Consider the following 19,310-nt stretch of genomic DNA (forward strand, 5'->3'; position numbering starts at 1 on the left):
AACTGACCCGATCTAAAAGCAAATGCTCTGTAAGGCCACTAATTTATTATTATTGCTTTTTATTACTCATATTATATTTATATTCAGGCCCTCTCCTATTCATGTTCCAGTCTCTTGTTCAAATCAATGCATGGCTGCTAGGATAATTTGGACCCTAGTAACCTGATTGCTGAAATTGCAAATAATAAAAAGTGAAAGCCAATTACAAATTGTCTCACAATATCACTCCCTACATCATACTAAAAGGCTAACTTAAAGGCGAACAACCCCTTTATATTTAGAGCAAAATATTCTCTATAATGGGGTTCAACTCATTGCCCAGATGCATTTTATACAGATGTACTTCTTTTCTGCAACAAGTGTCTGTACATATTCAAGAATAGTTATACAGTAGAAGAAAGTGTTCTGTTCTTATAGGGATTGGTTAGTATTAATTATAGCCAGTTATACAGGTTTTCTATAATAGTGAAAAGGTGTTGATATGAAAACTGGGAGCCTAGAAAATGGGCTACCACTGGACTCCTACAGAGAAATAGGCTAAACTGAAGCATTCCCCCCATGTCACACATTTTTCTCACTGAAAATAAAGGATTAGCCGAGTGTGCACCATAGACATCATTAAAGCCTGCTCCATCTGTAGGAAATTAGCATCTAGTGTATACATCACTTATCTCACCATTCTAAACTTGGTAATAGGGTGACATCTTTTGTGCTTTTGAAATCTATTATTAAACATAAGCTAATATGTATTAGTATTTTTTCAAAATACCCCTATAGGCACCAAATCTATCTCCAGGAAATAGATTCCCTTCTTGTGTTCCTTGTGCAGTGATCATGTCTATCATGCTGTGTTGCCAATTAAAATCCAAGGGAAGTCACCCATAGTTTCAAGAACACAAGACAAGGTAACTGGGCAAGTGTCAGCAGCTTTATTCACACTGTCCCCATGAATGTCACTGGCTGGACCTTAAAGAGATACTGACACCAGACATCTATCATTACATTGTATTCAAAAGCTATTTATCATTTTAAAAGCATTTGGCTGGTGCATTTAAATCCATCTGATCTATGAGGGGGCTGACAAATTTGTGCATCAGTAGTCCGTCAGCACTAGAAACAGGTTGAAAAGAGACAGTTGGGTTGGTAAACCAGGCAGGCCCGGATTTGTGGCGAGTCCACAAAGGCCCGGGCCTAGGTCGGCAAATTGTTCCGGACGGCTGGAAACAGGTTTAGGAACTACAAGTAACACTTACAAAAGCATATTTACAGTATTAGTGAAAAATGATCAACGTTGACCTATAAGTAACTTTGAAAGTAAATTAATATTTTGAAGTGTATGTTTTTAGTGTCAGTATCACTTTAACAAAGTCAGCCTGTAAGTCATAATGATCTGGCAACAGGAAACAGGAACACTCCAGGCAGCCATATGGCCATTTATCCCCACCCTCTTTCAACTATTTATATGCAGGGGTTCATAAAGTTGTTCTGTCTGACAATTTATTTTTTGACTACAAGTGCACAGTTATATTGTCATGGGTAAGTAGTTCCAAAAATACATTACAATAGGGTGAATGTGCTTCCCACACCCAAATAAAGATGGTTGAGAGAAGTGCTGAGCTTTTGACACTTTTCAGCTGTTAGATGGAAAAACGAAAGGCAGTAAACTACTTTACAGCTTGTTGGGACAATTAGGGGCCTATTTACTTAGCTCGAGTGAAGGAATAGAGGAAAAAAACTTTGAATTTCGAATGTTTTTTTTGGCTACTTCGACCATCGAATGGGCTACTTCGACCTTCGACTTCGATTCGAACAATTCGAACTAAAAATCATTCGACTATTTGACCATTCCATAGTCGAAGTACTGTCTCTTTAAAAAATACTTTGACCCCCATAAGCTTCCTAACAATTTTCTGATCGAAGGATAATCCTTCGATCGATGGATTAAAATCCTTCGAATCGTACGAAATTTTTTTTTGGGGTACCCAGCTTCCCCTCATTTCCTAACATATGGCACATCAACTATACATGGGGCAATATAACAACTCTATTTTATTTTATTAAGGTTCCCTGGGCTTGTGTAGTGTAATGTATTGGCTACAACATATACGTCCTTTCAACTTTAACTTCCCGCCGTATGCAAATTAGCCAACACTAGCGTAACTTCGATTTGCTTGCTGCAGTAACGCTAGCACAACTTTGCAAGCGTTCGCGCGAAGTGTCAGCAAAGCCGTCGCTGGCGCAGTTTCGGAGGTAAGTAAATTTGCCCCTATGGGAGATGGCCGTTCCATAATTCAGAGTTTTCTGGATAATAGGTTTCCTAATAGCAGATACCTTACCTGTATTCTGTCTCTTGTGCACACTTAAAAATTTCCTCTGGCAAAAAGGTAACAAGACCACACAACTGAATGGCTTAGGAAACTGTTTTGGTTTGAGTTTAAAACAAAAACTCAATAAAATGGATTAGGATAAACTGACTGCAGCTAGAATACCCTGTAGCACAGTATGATGCTATTTGTTTCACTATACTAATGCAATGTATAATGTACAATCAATATGACTTCATTTGGCAATACTTGGCATGCAGAGCATATATTCCTACAGTGGAGAGATGGAAAGAGAAATGAATATTCTAGTTCAGTGGTGCTTGTCATGCTGCTATTAAATATATTGTTCCACGGTCAAATACCATTAAAAGGTTTGCAGAATAATAGATTGCAAGTGGTTATTTGAATGTAAATACAGCAAATGCGGTGTGTAATAATTGTAATATCGGTGTTAAACCTGTAACTGACCAGCTGTGATAACAGGTTTTTGAAACCCCCTTTAAATCTACTTTATAATTCATATTTATTATGAGCTTTGTCCCATGGGAATAAGACACTTTTAAAAAACTCAATTTAAAATTCTGTATACAAAAATTCTCCCCCTTTATATTGAACACATATTATTGCCATTTGCAGGGGTGGTACCATTTTTAGTATGTTCTAAAATGGCTAATTCAAAGCAACTTTTCAATTGGCCTTCATTTTTTTTTTTTTATATAGTTTTTGAGTTATTTGCTGCCAGTAAAAATAGGGTTCAGTAACTGTTTTTCTCTGATACACTCAGAGACTCTATTTTTTTAATAATTTTTAGAGAAACGTATTAAAGGGGTGTTCACCATTAAATTTATAGAATTTGGAATTCTAAGCAACTTTTCCATTGGTTGTCATTATTTATTTTTTATAGTTTTTAATTTATTTGCCTTTTTCTTTTGACTCTTTCCAGCTTTTAAATGGTGGTCACTGACCCCATCTAAAAACAAATGCTCTGTAAGGCTACAAATGGGCTACTTTTTATTACTCATCTTTCTATTCAGGCCCTCTCCTATTTATATTCCAGTCTCTTATTCAAATCAAAGCTTAATTTGAACCATAGCAATTGTACAGTCAATTCCTTTTTGATTTGCAAGGGCCCATGCCCAATTTAGTCATCTATGCCAGCAGCCTCTCACAAGCTGTCCCACACCAATACCAAATTGAAGTAATCTTTATTTTGAGAAAATTGTACAAGATATTATTAAACAAATATACGTACAGAAAGGTTCATCAAAGAGAAATACAACATTTTCTGATTAAAATGATTGGAAATTCTGTGTTGTTTCTGAAATAAAAGTTGAGACAAAGGGGGAAATTTACTAAAGGGTGAAGTGGCTAACGCTGGCGAAAATTTGCAAGGGCGTCATTTCGGCAACTTCGCACTCTAACTCCAGGCGAATTTTCAGTCTGGCGAAAGAGCTTTACTATGCAAATTCACTAAGTTTTTTATTTTACTGACCATTACATCTATCGCCAGACTTGCCTTCGCCACCTCAGACCAGGCGGAGTGCAATAGAGTAGATAGGAGTTCCCCAAAAAACGCCGGCGTTTTTTCCTATTTAAAGGGTGAAAAAGATTGTAAATTTTTTTTTGGGGTACCCTCCTTCCCCCCTACATTTGCTAACATATGGCACCTAAACTATACTGTGGGCTCATGTGTAGGGCAATATAACACCTCTATTTTATTTTATGAAGCTTTCCCAGGCAGGGGCGCTCCACCAATGAGGCGAGTTGAGACACTCGCCTCAGGCGGCAGCGCCCCCCTGGTTGCCAAAAATGCCGCTCCTGGTAACTAAGAGCCGAATTTCCGGTTTTCAAACCGGAAATTCGGCTCTTCTAGTGCAGAGAGCGCTATTGCGCTCTCTGCACTAAGCGTCGCGGACCGCCCCTGCCCTCTCCGGCGCTATAAAGGTTAGTGCCGTGGGGAGGGGTGGGAGCGGCGAAAGAAGGCCGCCTCAGGCGGCATTATAGCCAGAATCGCCCCTGTTCCCAGGCTTGTGTAGTGTAATGTATTTGCTGCAGCATATACGTCCATTGTACTTTAACTGCACACCATATGCTAATTAGCCAACGCTAGCGTAATTTCGAACTGCTGAGCGTAATTTCGGTACACTGTGAGCAACTTTGGATCTTTGTGAATTAGCGTTGTCCAGGCGAATTTACGCGTGGGGAAGTGTTGCTTTGTGCGCGAAGCCAGCGCTGGCGAATTTTCGCCAGTTAGTGAATTTGCCCCAGAGGGGTTACTTTTGTTTTGATGCAGATGCATGGTCAGCACTAAAGAAGTTTACTCAATGATGCAGGTAGTTGCCACCAAAAGATTATTTCTAATGGTCTTAGCTGATAAGTGTTCCTATTACACCACTTTGAAATTTGGCAGGCATCAGTAGAAATGCTATGCACTTCACTGCCAGCTGAAAATTAGAAAGGATTCTAGTGGATTTGAGAGCTGGGCTCTATGCCTGTTAATGTTGGAACATCATCAATATGACTCATTTAATCAATGAAAGATAGATGTTCCCTTGAGGGCACGCACTTGGGTATGTGAATTATTTTATGAATCTCTCTGCAGTAACGATATCAGATCTGATACTCACAATTTATACTTTTTTGTGATCTTTCTATTGGTTATGTTTTACCTGATTCTGCACGGGATGAAGCTTAAAATGTAATGTATAAGGGAATGGATTTTTGTGTCTTACCTGAACAGTATCCAAGCAGTTTTAGACTTAACTGATTCCTATATCATGTTTAGAAGTAGGTTTCCCTTTACTAATCACAAATAGTGGACGGGGTAGGGCTTGAGCATGCGTGCTGGGGCTCATGAAAGATTATTTTGTGGGGGGGTGGGGGCCCAGACTGATCATGATACACTACTGGTGTTTTGATGCTATTCATTAAAAGTACTTGTGTTCCATGGAGTTCTGTATAGCTCCATCAATCACCATCACATCTCTACATTATCTCCACATATGTTGTAGGGAAGTATGTTTTGGGCATACAATAAGGTATAGCCTTTATTGGAAGAAAACCCATAACTATAAATTCTTTTTGAGTATTTTTTTGTTTGTGCCATTAATAACATCTTGTAATATAGTTTGAGTGAGATTATTTATTTTATTTCATTTTAAGGTTCTCATGTCATATTTTGTATAAAGACTAATCTAATTTTCGACACATGAGCCCGTGCTGCTTTTCTTATGGAAAATCTTGCTTTTTCGGGTTTCAAAACAATGAAGGCATCCTAAGAAAAACAATGTTACATGTCTCCTGCTTTCAACCCAGGTCAAATAGTTTTGGTCTCCTTCCATGAATAACTGATTATGAGCAGCTGATATGTTGGTTCAAGTTTTTCCACAATCACACACATGCCAAGTAGTGAAAACATTCATTCACAGGCAGGAAATCCCCATTCCAAATACGCATTACATTTCTGAGACACAGCGTTTGCTTTCCGTATGTTCATCCGTGAATGAGACCTGTGTATTAATACAGTCTACAATACAGTCTACATTTAACATATTAGAATGTATTTGTCAGAGCAAAGTAAAGTGCAATCTCTGGCAATGTTTTTTCCATTTATATTGTCCTATATTTATATTTTTTATTGAATAATCTCAAAAATTCTGGTTTGAAACAATCTTTTGGAGATCTCTTAGGGGCACATTTACGAAGGGTCGAATATTGAGGGTTAATTAACCCTCGATATTCGACCCTCGAAGTAAAATCCTTCGACTTCGAATATCTAAGTCGAAGGATTTACCGCAAATACTTCGATCAAATGATCGAAGGAAAAATCGTTTGGTCGAACGATTAAATCCTTCCAATCGAATGTTTCGAAGGGTTTAATCCATCGATTGAAGGATTTTCCTTTGATCAAAAAAAGCTTAGAAAGCTTATAGGGAAGGTCCCCATTGGCTAACATTGTAGCTCGGTAGGTTTAAAGTGCCGAAGTAGGTAGTCAAAGTTTTTTTTAAAGAGACAGTACTTCGACTATCAAAACGATTTTTAGTTTGAATCATTCTAATCGAAGTCATAGTCAAAGGTCGTAGTAGCCTATTCGCTGGTCGAATTACCCCAAAAAAAACTTTTTTTCATTCCAATCCTTCACTCGAGCATAGTAAATGTGCCTCCTTATGTCTCTTAATAAAAAAATAGGGATATATGTTAGGGAGTCAGAATCAATATGTTGTAGCCATAAGCCATATATACAGTATATTTTAAGATTGGCATGAAAATTACATGACAAAATCGTTTTTTTGAAGATTATTTAACTTGCAACAGGTATTAAAAAAGCTATTCTTATTGTCAAAGGTTCTGGATACAAACTCCATGAGGATGAGTGAAAACAAGTACGGGTGATGTCACAAACGAGAATATAGAATGTAGCTTTGTAGAAATATACCTCCACGAGGGTCAAAAGATCATGGGAATTGCTGCCTGCATCCCTTTAGGAACAATCTGAATATCCTTCTTTAAAGTTCAAGTACCTAATAAGAGGTCGCAGTCAAGCAACTGGCATTCTCTCCTAGAGGAATACGTTTAAGCTTGGCTTATTGCGGAACAAAAGCCTGTTGTATCTCGTGTGTGTGTGCCCAAACTGAAATCATTTCCACCTCAATTATACTTTTTTGAAAAGGTATACAAAGAATAATTCCTCGCTATTAACATACCAGCTCCTACTTGTAAATTGTGTATATAGAACTATGCTTAGAAGGCATGTGCTCCATGCTGTCCTTTTTATATAAAAGTTGTACCTGTAGTATAATTACAGAACACACTCACACATACAAGCAATGAATAAAATAAGTAGGATAATTTAACATGAGGTGAATATTAACCTAAGCATAGGATTCCTTTTCAGTGGGATAAAAAATCATGGGTTGGATCTCCTTCTGAGAGGTTCTTTTGTGCATTAATAGTTATAAATATGTAGGAAATAAGACAAATCCTTCCCCTGTTTTTCTGTCTGTGACATCATCCAGCCCAGTTACAGGCTGGAGAGCCATCCAATTGGCTTGTCGCCCCAGTGCAGGGATCCCCAACCTTGTGAACCCGTGAGCAACATTCAGAAGTAAAAGGAGTTGGGGAGCAAGACTAGCATGAAAATGTTCCTAAGGTGCCAAATAAGTGCTGTGATTGGCCATTTAGTAGCCCCTATGTGCATTGTCAACCTACATTGAGGCTCTGTTTAGCAGTGCACCTGGTTTTTATGCAACCAAAACTTGCTTCCAAGCCTGGAATTCAAAAATAAGCAACTGCCTTGAGGCCACTGGGAGCAACATCCAAGGGGTTGGAGAGCAACATGTTGCTCACGAGCTACTGGTTGGGGATCACTGCCCCAGTGCATCCTTAGGGTGTGCCTGATTTTGGAGCCAAACGTAGAGGGTCTCCAAGAGAGCTTAACAGGGGTTAAGGTAGTGAGTTAGGTGGGTCCCACGTGTAACCAATGCAGAAGTGCATTGTGTATTCGATTGCCCAAGTTCTTTCACTTCTGTTTTATATAAAGTTTATACAGTATATGTTTAATTTGCAAACTGTGTGTTTTATTTTTCCTAGGTGGAGGCAATGTGCTGTTAATCCCAGTTCCCAGTTCCCAGTACTTTTCCATACGCAAAAGGGACTGAGGGCCTATGGATTGCCAAGGGTTAATTGCCATTTAAAGAGACAGTAACCAAATTAGGGTTATTTGGATATAACGAGCAGCATCTTTGTATGTTGAAAATACAAGCTGCTGTTTTGTGAACTTTGCTTCCTTGTTTAATCGCAGCCTTTATTTAAACACCCATTAGCTGTGTTTCCAGAGAGCTGTTGAAGCCAAATTTGCATCTATGGCCAAATAACTGGCCATAGATGCAAAGATCCGATTGTACGAATCATCGTACGATCGGACTTTCCCATCTCCCGACCCGCCACTAACCATTCAGATCAAAGTCTTACCAGTCAGATTAGTTAAAGAACAGATCAGCAATGTTTTGCCCCTGACAGCAATCATACGATATCTATGTCCAACCAAAGCTAGTGACAGTCTCCCACTGAAAATCGTACGATCGGCAATACACGCAGAGATATTATCCACAGCCGACAGAAATTTTCTAACCTGTTCGATCGACCAAACGACCGATCTCCGCCGGACGAAAAAAGTCGGGACTCTCCACACACGGTTCAAAAATCGTACGAATCCTCGATTTGTACGATCAGATCTTTGCATCTATGGCCAGCTTTATACCCAGGGCTGGATTTACATAGCAGGTGCCCCTAGGCCCCCAGCTGTTTTTTTTAAAAAAAACTATTGTATCTCCTGCAAATCCCCAGTGCTTCCAAACTAATGGGGGTGTGGTTGGGCAGCATGCCACCTCCCTAAAATTCTGCTGCCCTAGGCCTGGGCCTTTGTGGCCTTTTCACAAATCTAGGCCTGCTTATACCTCAACATGAATCTCACTTGGATGGACAGCCTATAAAATGGGTTTTAAGAAGAATCTGAAAGGTAAATGGTGTCTCCCTTTGTATCTTCTCTGTTGTATTGGCCAGAAAACTTTTGGGCCCCCACAGTACAAAGCCAACACAGACATGTGGTAAAAAAAACAGTCTTAATAAGGCCATTGGTGTTCAGGAACCCCATAAACATTTAAAAACAATGGTGCCAGTCCCCCTATACATTAAAAAAGCAATGGTGCCAGGTCCCCCTACACCAGTGCCAGAAGATACTTTACCTATTGGGTTAATTGATGACCAGGCATATAAAATAAAAGAAGAATATTGGTGTTCAATGGAACTTTCCTTTAAAGTTTGGCAGGTGGCCTTCTTCCTCCTTGGCAGGCGGTCTTCTTCATTCATTCCCGGAGATGCGTCTTTGTACTTTGTCCGTCTTTGTCCAACCAATCCTTCAAAATTATCGTGCGGTTAGTGGGATTCGAACGATCGAACATCTTATGATTTTTCTGCCGACATATGTCAGGAAATTGATCGGCCAGGTTAAAAAATCTTTGACGGTCCCAGTGCAATCTATCTATGTTTGCAGGGCCAAGCAGGCAGCTACCCTTTGTTTTCCTGGCAAATTGGTCTTTTTAGTTGATGGACAATTCGTACGATCGTACGATCTTTCCGAGATAATCGTGGTCTCACGATCATGATCTTTTAAAAATCTCAATATCTCAACATCTATGGCCAGCTTAAGTCCATAGGGAAGGTGTTTTGTTTGTTTGAATATAGTAAGATAATAATAAACTGAAATAACAGCTGAATATCAGAAGACTGTCAGCCAAAACAGCTGTAATGGAAAAATAAACAATAACCCTCTGTTGCTCTAGACATGGACAAAAATTATGGATCCTTGTTTCCATTATTATTGTTATCTTTGTTATCCCAGTGGTTCACGATAAGATCTTGTACTTAAATGGAGGATACAAGCAACTAATGTGACATTATAAAATCATTTATTACAAAACCACAACAACCAGGTTTTTGTCCTGTGTTCTTCCTACGCTCTATGTATTTTGCAACTGCCTTCAGTTGAAAAATGTTATGTTCCAATTTCCAGTAGGCTTACCAGATCCAGAGCATTTTGTAAATTACCATAATCATGGCAGTCACATCTACAGTATAAATCTACATGGCACTTCTCTGTTGTTATTTAACTGAAGGGGAAAGACTGGTACTGTATATGCTAGATGAGACCAACAGCAGGGACTGCTTGGCACTTCTAATCTGCCCATGTTTTGCTCCCAAAAAAGTAGATAAAATATTAGTTTATTGCCAGCTTAGTCTACAGTGAAATTGGTGAGTACTTAGCTGCCTTATACTGATGCCCAGACTTTTAGCAATCTACTTGAATTGCTGTGCACCAGTCCTTTTAATTTTACTCTAATAGACAAAGCTATACACATATAAAGTGGCTTGGATGGCTCTTTTTATATTGTGTGGTATTCAAGGCAAAAAAGGGAAAATTAATGTGAAACTCATACTGAAACTGTATCCTTAGCCTGTGTAAAGGTGTCCTTTAACTGGAATTTCTTGGCTGCACGTGAGAATCCTTTCCATTCTTTGTGTCCTGCAGGTATTGCCAACCAGGTCTCAGCAGAGATGCCAGATAAAGCACCAGAGGGTACAGAAACAGCATCCCAGAATGAAGGTTAGTATTATATTGCTGCTGGAGAGAGGGCTTTCTGTTTTTTTTTTTTTTTGCTGCACTGCAATACAATATAACATTGCACAGTTCCAGGAAAGAATTTTAAACCCTGGGGTAGAGAGCTCTAGTTTGCTTTTTTTTCTTCTTGGTAATGCTCATTTTTTCAGTGGATACTGATCTATAATTTATTTTTCAGAGATTACTTTTGTTTGCAGTAAATCCTAGCTACTGGAGATGCATGACCCATTTGGCATTCCAGATCTTATTTTGTGATTATTAAACATATGCTAGATTCATTAATGGCATTGTATATTTGGTAGCAAGGTCAGACGACCCCCTTCTGTTTTATATCAAAGCCAGAAGTAAATTGAGAAAAACAATATAGAAAGAAAAGGAATTCCCCCCCAAAAGGCCCCATGTAAGAAAATACAGTGGATAATTTACTCAGAGTGCTACCAATTTCATATTTTACCCAAATGTACATTTTTCTTTGCTGAGAATTTCTAGACATTTTGGGGTCGATTTACTAAAATTCAGGTTTCCCTTTTTTCATGAATCGTATTTCGTCTCTAAAAATTTGTGTTTTTTATTTTATTTTTCTAAAACTCGAAAATGTTGAGATTTATTAAGTCTAAAACCACGAAAAGCTTTGATACGAAACGCCACCGTAAAAGCAATTGAGGTCCTGTATTAGTCAATTTGATCTTTTTATTAACCATTCAGACTTTTAAGATTTTTTTCTCTAGTAATTGTCCTAAAACCATTAATGCCGCCCCTCACTCCTTAGCGTTTACCTTTTCTGTGCCGGAGGGGGTCCACATTGCTAGTGCAGAGCAGAATTTCTGGTTTACAAACTAGAAATTCGGCACTTAAAGTTACCAGGAGAGGCTTTTTTCTGCCCCAGGTAACTTTTTTGGCACTGCCATCCGAGGATTGCCGCAGTGCCCTTGGAAGTAGAGACACTTCTTACAAACTAGTGTTCATTTCAATAAGGTTTTTAAAACTCTTTAGCCTAGATTTGTTAATTAAAGGCTTTATAAGTATGGATATTTTTTTAAATTTCCTTAATGCTTAACCTTATTGGCACAGTAAGGGTCATTTGCAAATTCAAGCACATTGTGCAACGTCGGATGTAAATTGCCAGTACAGAAAAGCAGGGTGGATGCAGAAAAGCAGACGCATGTTTGTCCATTGCATCAATATGCAGTCTCCATTGCATTCATTTTTGAACACCCACAAATGAGGATGCATTCGCTGATATATTTTAACATATTTCTGTAAAGTTTCAGCAAACCAAAGCCTGCATTGGGTAGTCCTGTTGGATTATAATGAACTGTGACAAATTCTAAGGTTTCCAAACCGACCCAGATTTCAAGAACAGTTTCTGAAACTTTGACTATGCCCATAAAACTGAAACATATGGACGCTCTATTTGGGATATAGAAATTTCATTTTATTTACATAAAATTTTTCCTTTTTGATTTTTTTATTACAAGATAAGCAAACAAGGTAGCTAGTTTGGAATGATTCCATCGTTTGTAACTTTTTCTTTAAACAGACAAAGAAAAATATGCCATTGAATTGTTGAATTGGGGAAATTCCAGATTTCAGAGGAGCGGGAGCAGCGGGAAAGCTTGCAATAGCAAATAGTGCTGGAGAAGCCGTATTCTTGTATAATCCGGACTGGTATTAAGGTGCATTCATTGTTTGTGGGAAACATTGAGTTAGTGAAAAGTAATTGTGTTTGCTCTATGTGAAAGCAAAAAAGAGAACTATTTAAAGAGACAGAGTCTCACACTAACACAGGGTCACACTAACACCCTTCTAGGTCACTGACCAGTAGTGACAGGAGTGACAGTTCAGAGACCCACCCCTCCATCACTTCTGCATTACTACAGTTTCAAGCAGACCGGTCAGTTAGAAGTTTTCTCTTTCCTGGGAGTTTTATCTTCACATGGCTACAAGCGTTTGTCATATCGGATATAATGTCTATAGCAACACCTAGGCTCCCTTTTGATAATTCTTTTTGGCTCTGCTTGTTTTTGCCAACCTTGCTTTCATTTACTTCTTGAGGGGACTTATTGTGTGTCCTTGATACTAGTTGTTCGGGGAACACCAAGATCTGACCATTGCCTTTGCTTAAAGGGTAACTATCGCGAAAATGAAAATCTAATATAAGCTTCCTCATACTGAAGTAAGATACTTTCTAAATTCAATCAATTAAAAATTCTGCATTGTTTCTGAAATATATATATTATATAATATATATAATATATATATATTCTGTTATGTTTTGGTAGCCGAAGATGAGTAAAGTATAAAAGTGCTTTATTAGCAGGCTCATGCAGGCATTACACAACAGTAACATCCAACTCTAACACTCTCAAGCTGTACAGAAAGTCCTGTGTATGCACAGTACAAGTACTGTGCACAGTGACACACGCAGGCCATTTATATAAACACCCCATATTCTGCCTTTAGTAGAAAAGCATTTGGGCAAATGTAATATACAACAACAATGCATCTTAAAGCAATAATATACATTCTTCACATGACATAGTCCTTGGTCCGTGCAGGTAGTTTTCTGAATCTCTCAGTACGCCTTATAGGTTCACTTTCTTCAGGCCTATTGCAGTTGGCAGCAGGAGTAGGAAAATGTCGTTCATCAAATGGAGCTTCTCCAAAGTCATATCTAACAGGAGCAAGACGACTTGCATTCCATATGTGTCCATCAGTGAACAGCGACAGTTCATATGTGTATGGTAAATGTAGATTGTTCTTGTTTCAGTATTCCTGGTTTATTAATTCTCACTAAAGATCCAGGCTGAAAGTGTACTTCTCTTGCACCACGTTTTCTGTCAATATAAGCTTTGCATTTGGCTTGGTGACGTTTCACAATTTAAGCAGTAGATGATTTTGTAGGTACAGTATCTTGTGGAAGTTTGATGTCTGCAACATGTAACTTAGTGCGCATCTGTCTGCCATGTAATAATTCAGCTGGAGATGATTGGTTTGTTGCATGGCACGTTGCTCTGTAGTTATGTAGGAACTCTGTTGTATATACTTTCCAAGATTTCCCAGTCACATTAAACTTAGATTTTTGATGAGGTGGCTAGGTTCTACCCTACCACTTTCTTGCTACTGACCTTCCCTTATTCTCTGACCTTCTGACATCCCACACTCTAGCGCAGGGGTCCCCAACCTTTTTTTACCTGTGAGCCACATACTAATGTAAAAAGAGTTGGGGAGCAACACAAGATGAGGAGGTGCCAATTGGCTGTGATTGGTTATTTGGTAGCCCCTATGTAGATTGGCAGCTTACAAGTGGCTCTACTTGGCACTATACTTAGGTTTTTATTGATTTAAAACTTGCTTTCAAGCTTGGAATTCAAAAATCAGCACCTGCTTTGAGGACCCTGAGAGCAACATCCAAGAGGCTGGAGAGCAACATGTTGTTCGCAAGCTACTGGTTGGGGATCACTGCTCTAGCTCAAGGATTACCAGCCCTTTTTATAACTTGTGAGCCACTTTCAAATGTAAAAATAGTTGGGGAGCGACACAAGCATGAAAATAGTTCCAGGGGGTGCCAAATAGTGATGTGCAGGCCAGCCCGAAACCCATGGAACCCAAGGGGGAGGGTCTTTAAATGAAAGAGCCAAGCCGGGGTGGGCCGGGTGCGGGGTGGGTGAGGGCGGGTTAGGGTCGGGTGCGGGTCCAGTAAATCTGGACCCGCACATCACTAGTGCCAAATATGAGCTGGGATTTGGTAGCCCCCATGTAGACTGGCAGCCTACAGAAGGCTCTTTTTGGCAGTACAACTGTTTTTTTAACGTAACCAAAACTTGCCCCCAAGCCTGGAATTTCAAAAATAAGCACCTGCTTTGAAGACACTGGAAGCAACATCCAAGAGGTTGATGAGCCATTGGTTGGTGAACACTGTTCTAGTTGAAGTTTTAATAACAAAGGGTTACTTCTCCGATAAACCCATATACTTCAAACTGACAAGCCAACAAACAAACATTATTATTATTGCCTGACATCATACATGCCACAGGAGACCGTTTGCAGTTTTAAAGTTTAGTTTCTTTGAAACGTTATTTATGGGTCCTGCTGGGCTTGGGAGAACAATTAAAGAGAAACTTAAAACGGCATCTAATTTCTGTTCTGTGCCAGTTCTGCAGAAAACAAGTTTCTTAATCAGGAAGTTAAGTCAACAGGGAAGTGAATGCAGCTAAATTCCCTAGTGAAACCTGCATCAATAATAAATGTTTACAGTGTCTGATAAAAATCTTTTGGCACCTTCCAACATCTTAAAAACAAATTGACCTCTTAATGAAATGTAAATTTTGCTAGCTTTGAAAAAAATTGTAACAATTAAATACAGGAATGGGCCAATCTACCATCCTTGCAGTTTAAATATTTGAGTTAACAATAAGTGTTGTGTACTGTCTAGTTTTTTCCATGTAGCAGGCCAGTTATGCAAAATCTGTGGGCCAAAACACGATAATGTCTTAAAGGGGACATATTATGGGGCAAATTCACTAACAATCGTAGTTTCGCCAGGCACAACTTCGCTGCGCTTCGCTGCACTTCGCCGCACTTCGCCAGGCGTAGTTTCGTCAGCGCTCCGCAAATTCACTAAAATCCGAAGTTGCGCTCAGGGGTAGCGTAAGGTTGCGAAGTTGCGCTAGCGTTGATTCGCTATGTAAAGCGAAGTTACGCTAGCGAAGGCTAATTTGCATACGGCGCCAAATTCAAATTTCTATGGAGGAATACGTATCAGCACTACAAATGCCTAGAAAACCTTCAAATCAGCAAATAAAAATTTTACTTTGCCCTACACATGTGCCCACTGTCTAGGTAAGTTGCCATGATTCAGGAAATGTAGGGGGGAAGGAGGGGAGCCCCAAAAAATTTTTCGATCTTTTTCAGCCTATCACCCATAATGTAGAAAACACGCCAGCGTTTTTTGGGAATTAGAAAAAATTTTGACTTTTTTTGAAACAATCCCTATCTACTCTATTGCGCTTCGCCAGGTCTGAGGTGGCGAAGGAAGTCTAGCGTAAAAGGTAGCGTTCAGTACACTGCGCAAGTTAGTGAATTTGCGTAGTTACGTCGATAGCAAAAATTCGCCAGGCGTAAGGGTGCGAAGTAACACTAGCGAAACTACGCCAGCGTTCGTTAGTGAATTTGCGCAGTAACGAAAATGCCAAACGCTAGCGAATCAACGCTAGCGTTCGGCGCTTCGGCGCTTAGTGAATTTGCTCCATAGTGTCATCATGTAAATTAAAAGTTACACATTTAGAGTAAGGGCACACCTGGAGATTCGGGGAGATTTAGTCGCCCAGCGACTAATCGCCCCTTCTTTGGGGCGACTAATCTCCCCGAACTGCTTCCCCGTGTCTTCCTCCTGCTTCAATGAAAAAACCTCCTGTAGCATGGCACTTGTTTACCCTTATTGGTGTCTTTGTGAATTACCGCTGGGTTTATAAGATAAATGAATCCTGATAATATTGATTGTAGTGTGAATGGCCCCGTGTGCCACTAGCCTAAACCCCTTGCAGATAATTGAATTCAAGACTAGTTGTCAAATGTCAAGGCTAAAAGATATTATTAGATATTCTTAAAACATTTTCCATGTTGAGCCTCTCCATTAGGTGAAGTATATATTCTTCCCCGGAGCTGATTTATGGAGCCACCTGAAAATTGATTCTAGAAAGAAATGCTACAGGCAACACTAATTAATCCAACATAGTTTGCAGTGCTATAGAGCAAAAGAAAGTTTTGCTCCCCCCCCCCAAACCATCCACAACTCAAACCATCCACCCTGTCACATACATATATATACAGGCCGAGATCCGCATTCGCGTGGCAAGAACCAGGATTAGTGAAAAGAAACCAAATCCACTTGTGTGACAGCACAACCCTTTAGCTGTCTAGTCATGTGAATAAAGAAACTGCAGATAACTAGACTCGTAAGAATCTGTCATGTCTGTCTCCTCTTTGTAGTGTTTCAAGTGGTAGTTAGCACTGACAACAGCAATATTTAATCAGCTCCATCATACTCCAGAAGGCACGGGATACAAATTTGCTCCCTTATGCCAGGCGAAGTTGCGCTCTGGCGAAAGGACGTAACTACGCAAATTCACTAAGATGCGGATTTTACTCACCGTTACCTCTTGCGCCAGACTTGCCTTCTCCACTTCAAACCAGACAAAGTGCAATAGATAGGACTTCCTCAAAAAATAGTTGAAAATTTTTCTAAGTCCCAAAAAACGCTGGCGACTTTTCATTTTTCAGGGTGATAGGCTGCAAAAGATAAATATTTTCTGGGGTACCTGGCTTTCCCCCTACATTTCCTAACATATGGCACATAAACTATACACTGGGCTCATGTGTAGGGCAATATAACAACTCTTTTTTCTTTTATTAAAGGGATACTGTCATGGGAAAAAAACATTTTTTCAAAATGAATCAGTTAATAGTGCTGTTCCAGCAGAATTCTGCACTGAAATCCATTTCTCAAAAGAGCAAACAGATTTTTTTATATTCAATTTTGAAATCTGACATGGGGCTAGACATATTGTCAATTTTGTCCCAGGGCTTGTGTAGTGTAATGTATTGGCTGCAAGATATACGTCCATTGTACTTTAACTTCCCGCCGTATGCAAATAAGGCAATGCTAGCGCAACTTCACTTTGCTTGCCGCAGTAATGCTAGCACAACTTCGTCAGCGCTCGGCGCCCTGGACGCAACTTTTGATTTTAGTTGATTATCATTGTCATGGCGAATCTACGCCTGCTAACAAATGATGCTGAATTCAGTGGACATATTTCTTTTTTAAGAATCAGTAAATATTTATCTTACTATAAGCAAATACATATATTTTTAAGATTAGCAAATGATCTCCAACGTGCAATGCATTCTACCTGCTTCTATATTGTTTCTTCTCAATATTTTTCAAGGGCTGCTATTCCTTTAAATATATTATATTTTCGGAGGAATGCCAAGTGAACATAATACAGTTCAGCAGTTTCTATGGGGTTTTTGCTGGCCTGGGGCCAACGAGTGTTAAGTATTCCAGTCAGCTACACCTCTTCAAACATATTTAGAAACAAGAGCCAGACTAAGTAGCTCTTACAGGAGATGAGAAATCTGAGAAAATGTAATAAATTTACTGGCATGCTCCGTGTTCCACAATATCCAAGTAGTGTTCTTTATATCACTCTGGAATGTTAAAAGGAAAATGGCAATTTTTTGAAAACTAAGACTTGGAGAAGAATAGAAAACAGATTTGTCTTTAATCTTTCTATCTTCTTTGTTAGAAAGGGGGAAAAAAAGATATTGGCAATCATATGTCTAAAACTAACTTCTTTTACAGATTTTTATAAGGAGACGTAATGTTCTATTTATGTTGCCTTGGAAGTACAGCTGGACACGCTACATATATAAGTATTCTTTTCTGAATGGATTTCATCTGAGGTGTGTATGCAATTAGATTACAGGTATGGGCCCTGTTATCCAGAATGTGCGGGACCTGTGGGTTTCCGGATTACGGATCTTTTTAAGTAATTTGGATCTCCATACCTTAAAGGGGAACTATCACGAAAATGAAAATTTAATATAAGCTTCAGCGTACAGAAATAAGTAACTTTCTAAATACAAATAAATCAAAATTCAGTACCATTCCTCTCTCAGCATCTGTTTCTCTTCATTCTGTCTTAAGTCAGCAGTTGGGTGTCAGATGAATGATCCAATATATCTTATAGGGGGCTCATTTTGCCTAGAAGATGTATTCGAGCTCACTTTATTAAAATCACTAGAAATTCTGTCTCTCTACATGCAGGATTTGTGCAAAAGGCAGTTATATTGTTTGTATTGGAATCAGTTATTTGAGTGAGCTCTATTACATCTGCTAGGAAAGGAGCCTCTCTATAAGTTATATTGGATCTAAGGGGCACATTTACTATTGGTCGAATATCGAGGGTTTAGTAACCCTCGATATTCGACCCTCGAAGTAAAATCCTTCGACTTTGAATATCGAAGTCGAAGGATTTACCGCAAATGCTTCGATTGAACGAAAAATCGTTCAATCCTTCGAACCGAATGATTTGAAGGATTTTAATCCATCGATCAAAGGATTTTCCTTCGATCAAAAAAAGCTTAGAAAGCTTATGGAGAAGGTCCCCATAGGCTAACATTGGTGCTCGGTAGGTTTTAGGTGGCGAAGTAGGTAGTCAAAGTTTTTTTTAAAGAGACAGTACTTCGACTATCGAATGGTCGAATAGTCGAACGATTTTTATTTCGAATCGTTAGATTCGAAGTCGAAGTCGTAGTCGAAGGTCGACGTAGCCAATTCAAAAGTCGAAGTAGCCAAAAAGAACTTTTGAAATTCGAAGTATTTTTCATTCTATTCCTTCACTGGAGCTAAGTAAATGTGCCCCTAACTGTCAATGAATATCTGACACCCAACTCCTGAATGAAGAGGGAATGAAGAGAAACAGATGCTGAGAGAGGAATAGTGAACATAAACATGATTATTTCAGAAACAATGCAGAATATTTAATTGATTGTATTTAGAAAGTTTTTTACTTTAGTATGAGGAAGCGTATATTCAATTTTCATTTTCGTGATAGTTCCCCTTAAAGTCTACTAGAAAATCATGTAAACATTACATAAACCCAACAGTCTGGTTGACTTACAATAAGGATTATTTATATCTTTGTTTGGATCGAGTACAAGGTATTATTTTATTATTACAGAGAAATAGGAAATAATTTTTAAAAATGTGTATTATTTGGATAAAATCGAGTCTATGGGGCAAATTT

General features: G+C 39.0%; 1 protein-coding gene across 2 annotated transcripts in view; it reads left to right on the forward strand.

Annotated features, from left to right (window-relative positions):
• Nucleotides 1-19,310, forward strand: part of plekhg1.L (pleckstrin homology and RhoGEF domain containing G1 L homeolog) — a 141,648-nt gene that overhangs the window by 25,934 nt on the left and 96,404 nt on the right. The window contains exon 2 of one of the 2 annotated variants that reach the window (XM_018262980.2): nt 10,411-10,485. The exons of the other annotated variant lie outside the window; for it this stretch is intronic. Coding sequence (XP_018118469.1) covers nt 10,437-10,485 — 49 coding nt within the window. The 5' untranslated portion in view covers nt 10,411-10,436. The remainder of the gene's footprint in view (nt 1-10,410; nt 10,486-19,310) is intronic. 2 annotated transcript variants of the gene reach the window in all.

The sequence above is a fragment of the Xenopus laevis genome, chromosome 5L (genome assembly GCF_017654675.1).
Source record: "Xenopus laevis strain J_2021 chromosome 5L, Xenopus_laevis_v10.1, whole genome shotgun sequence".
Lineage (NCBI taxonomy): Eukaryota > Metazoa > Chordata > Amphibia > Anura > Pipidae > Xenopus > Xenopus laevis.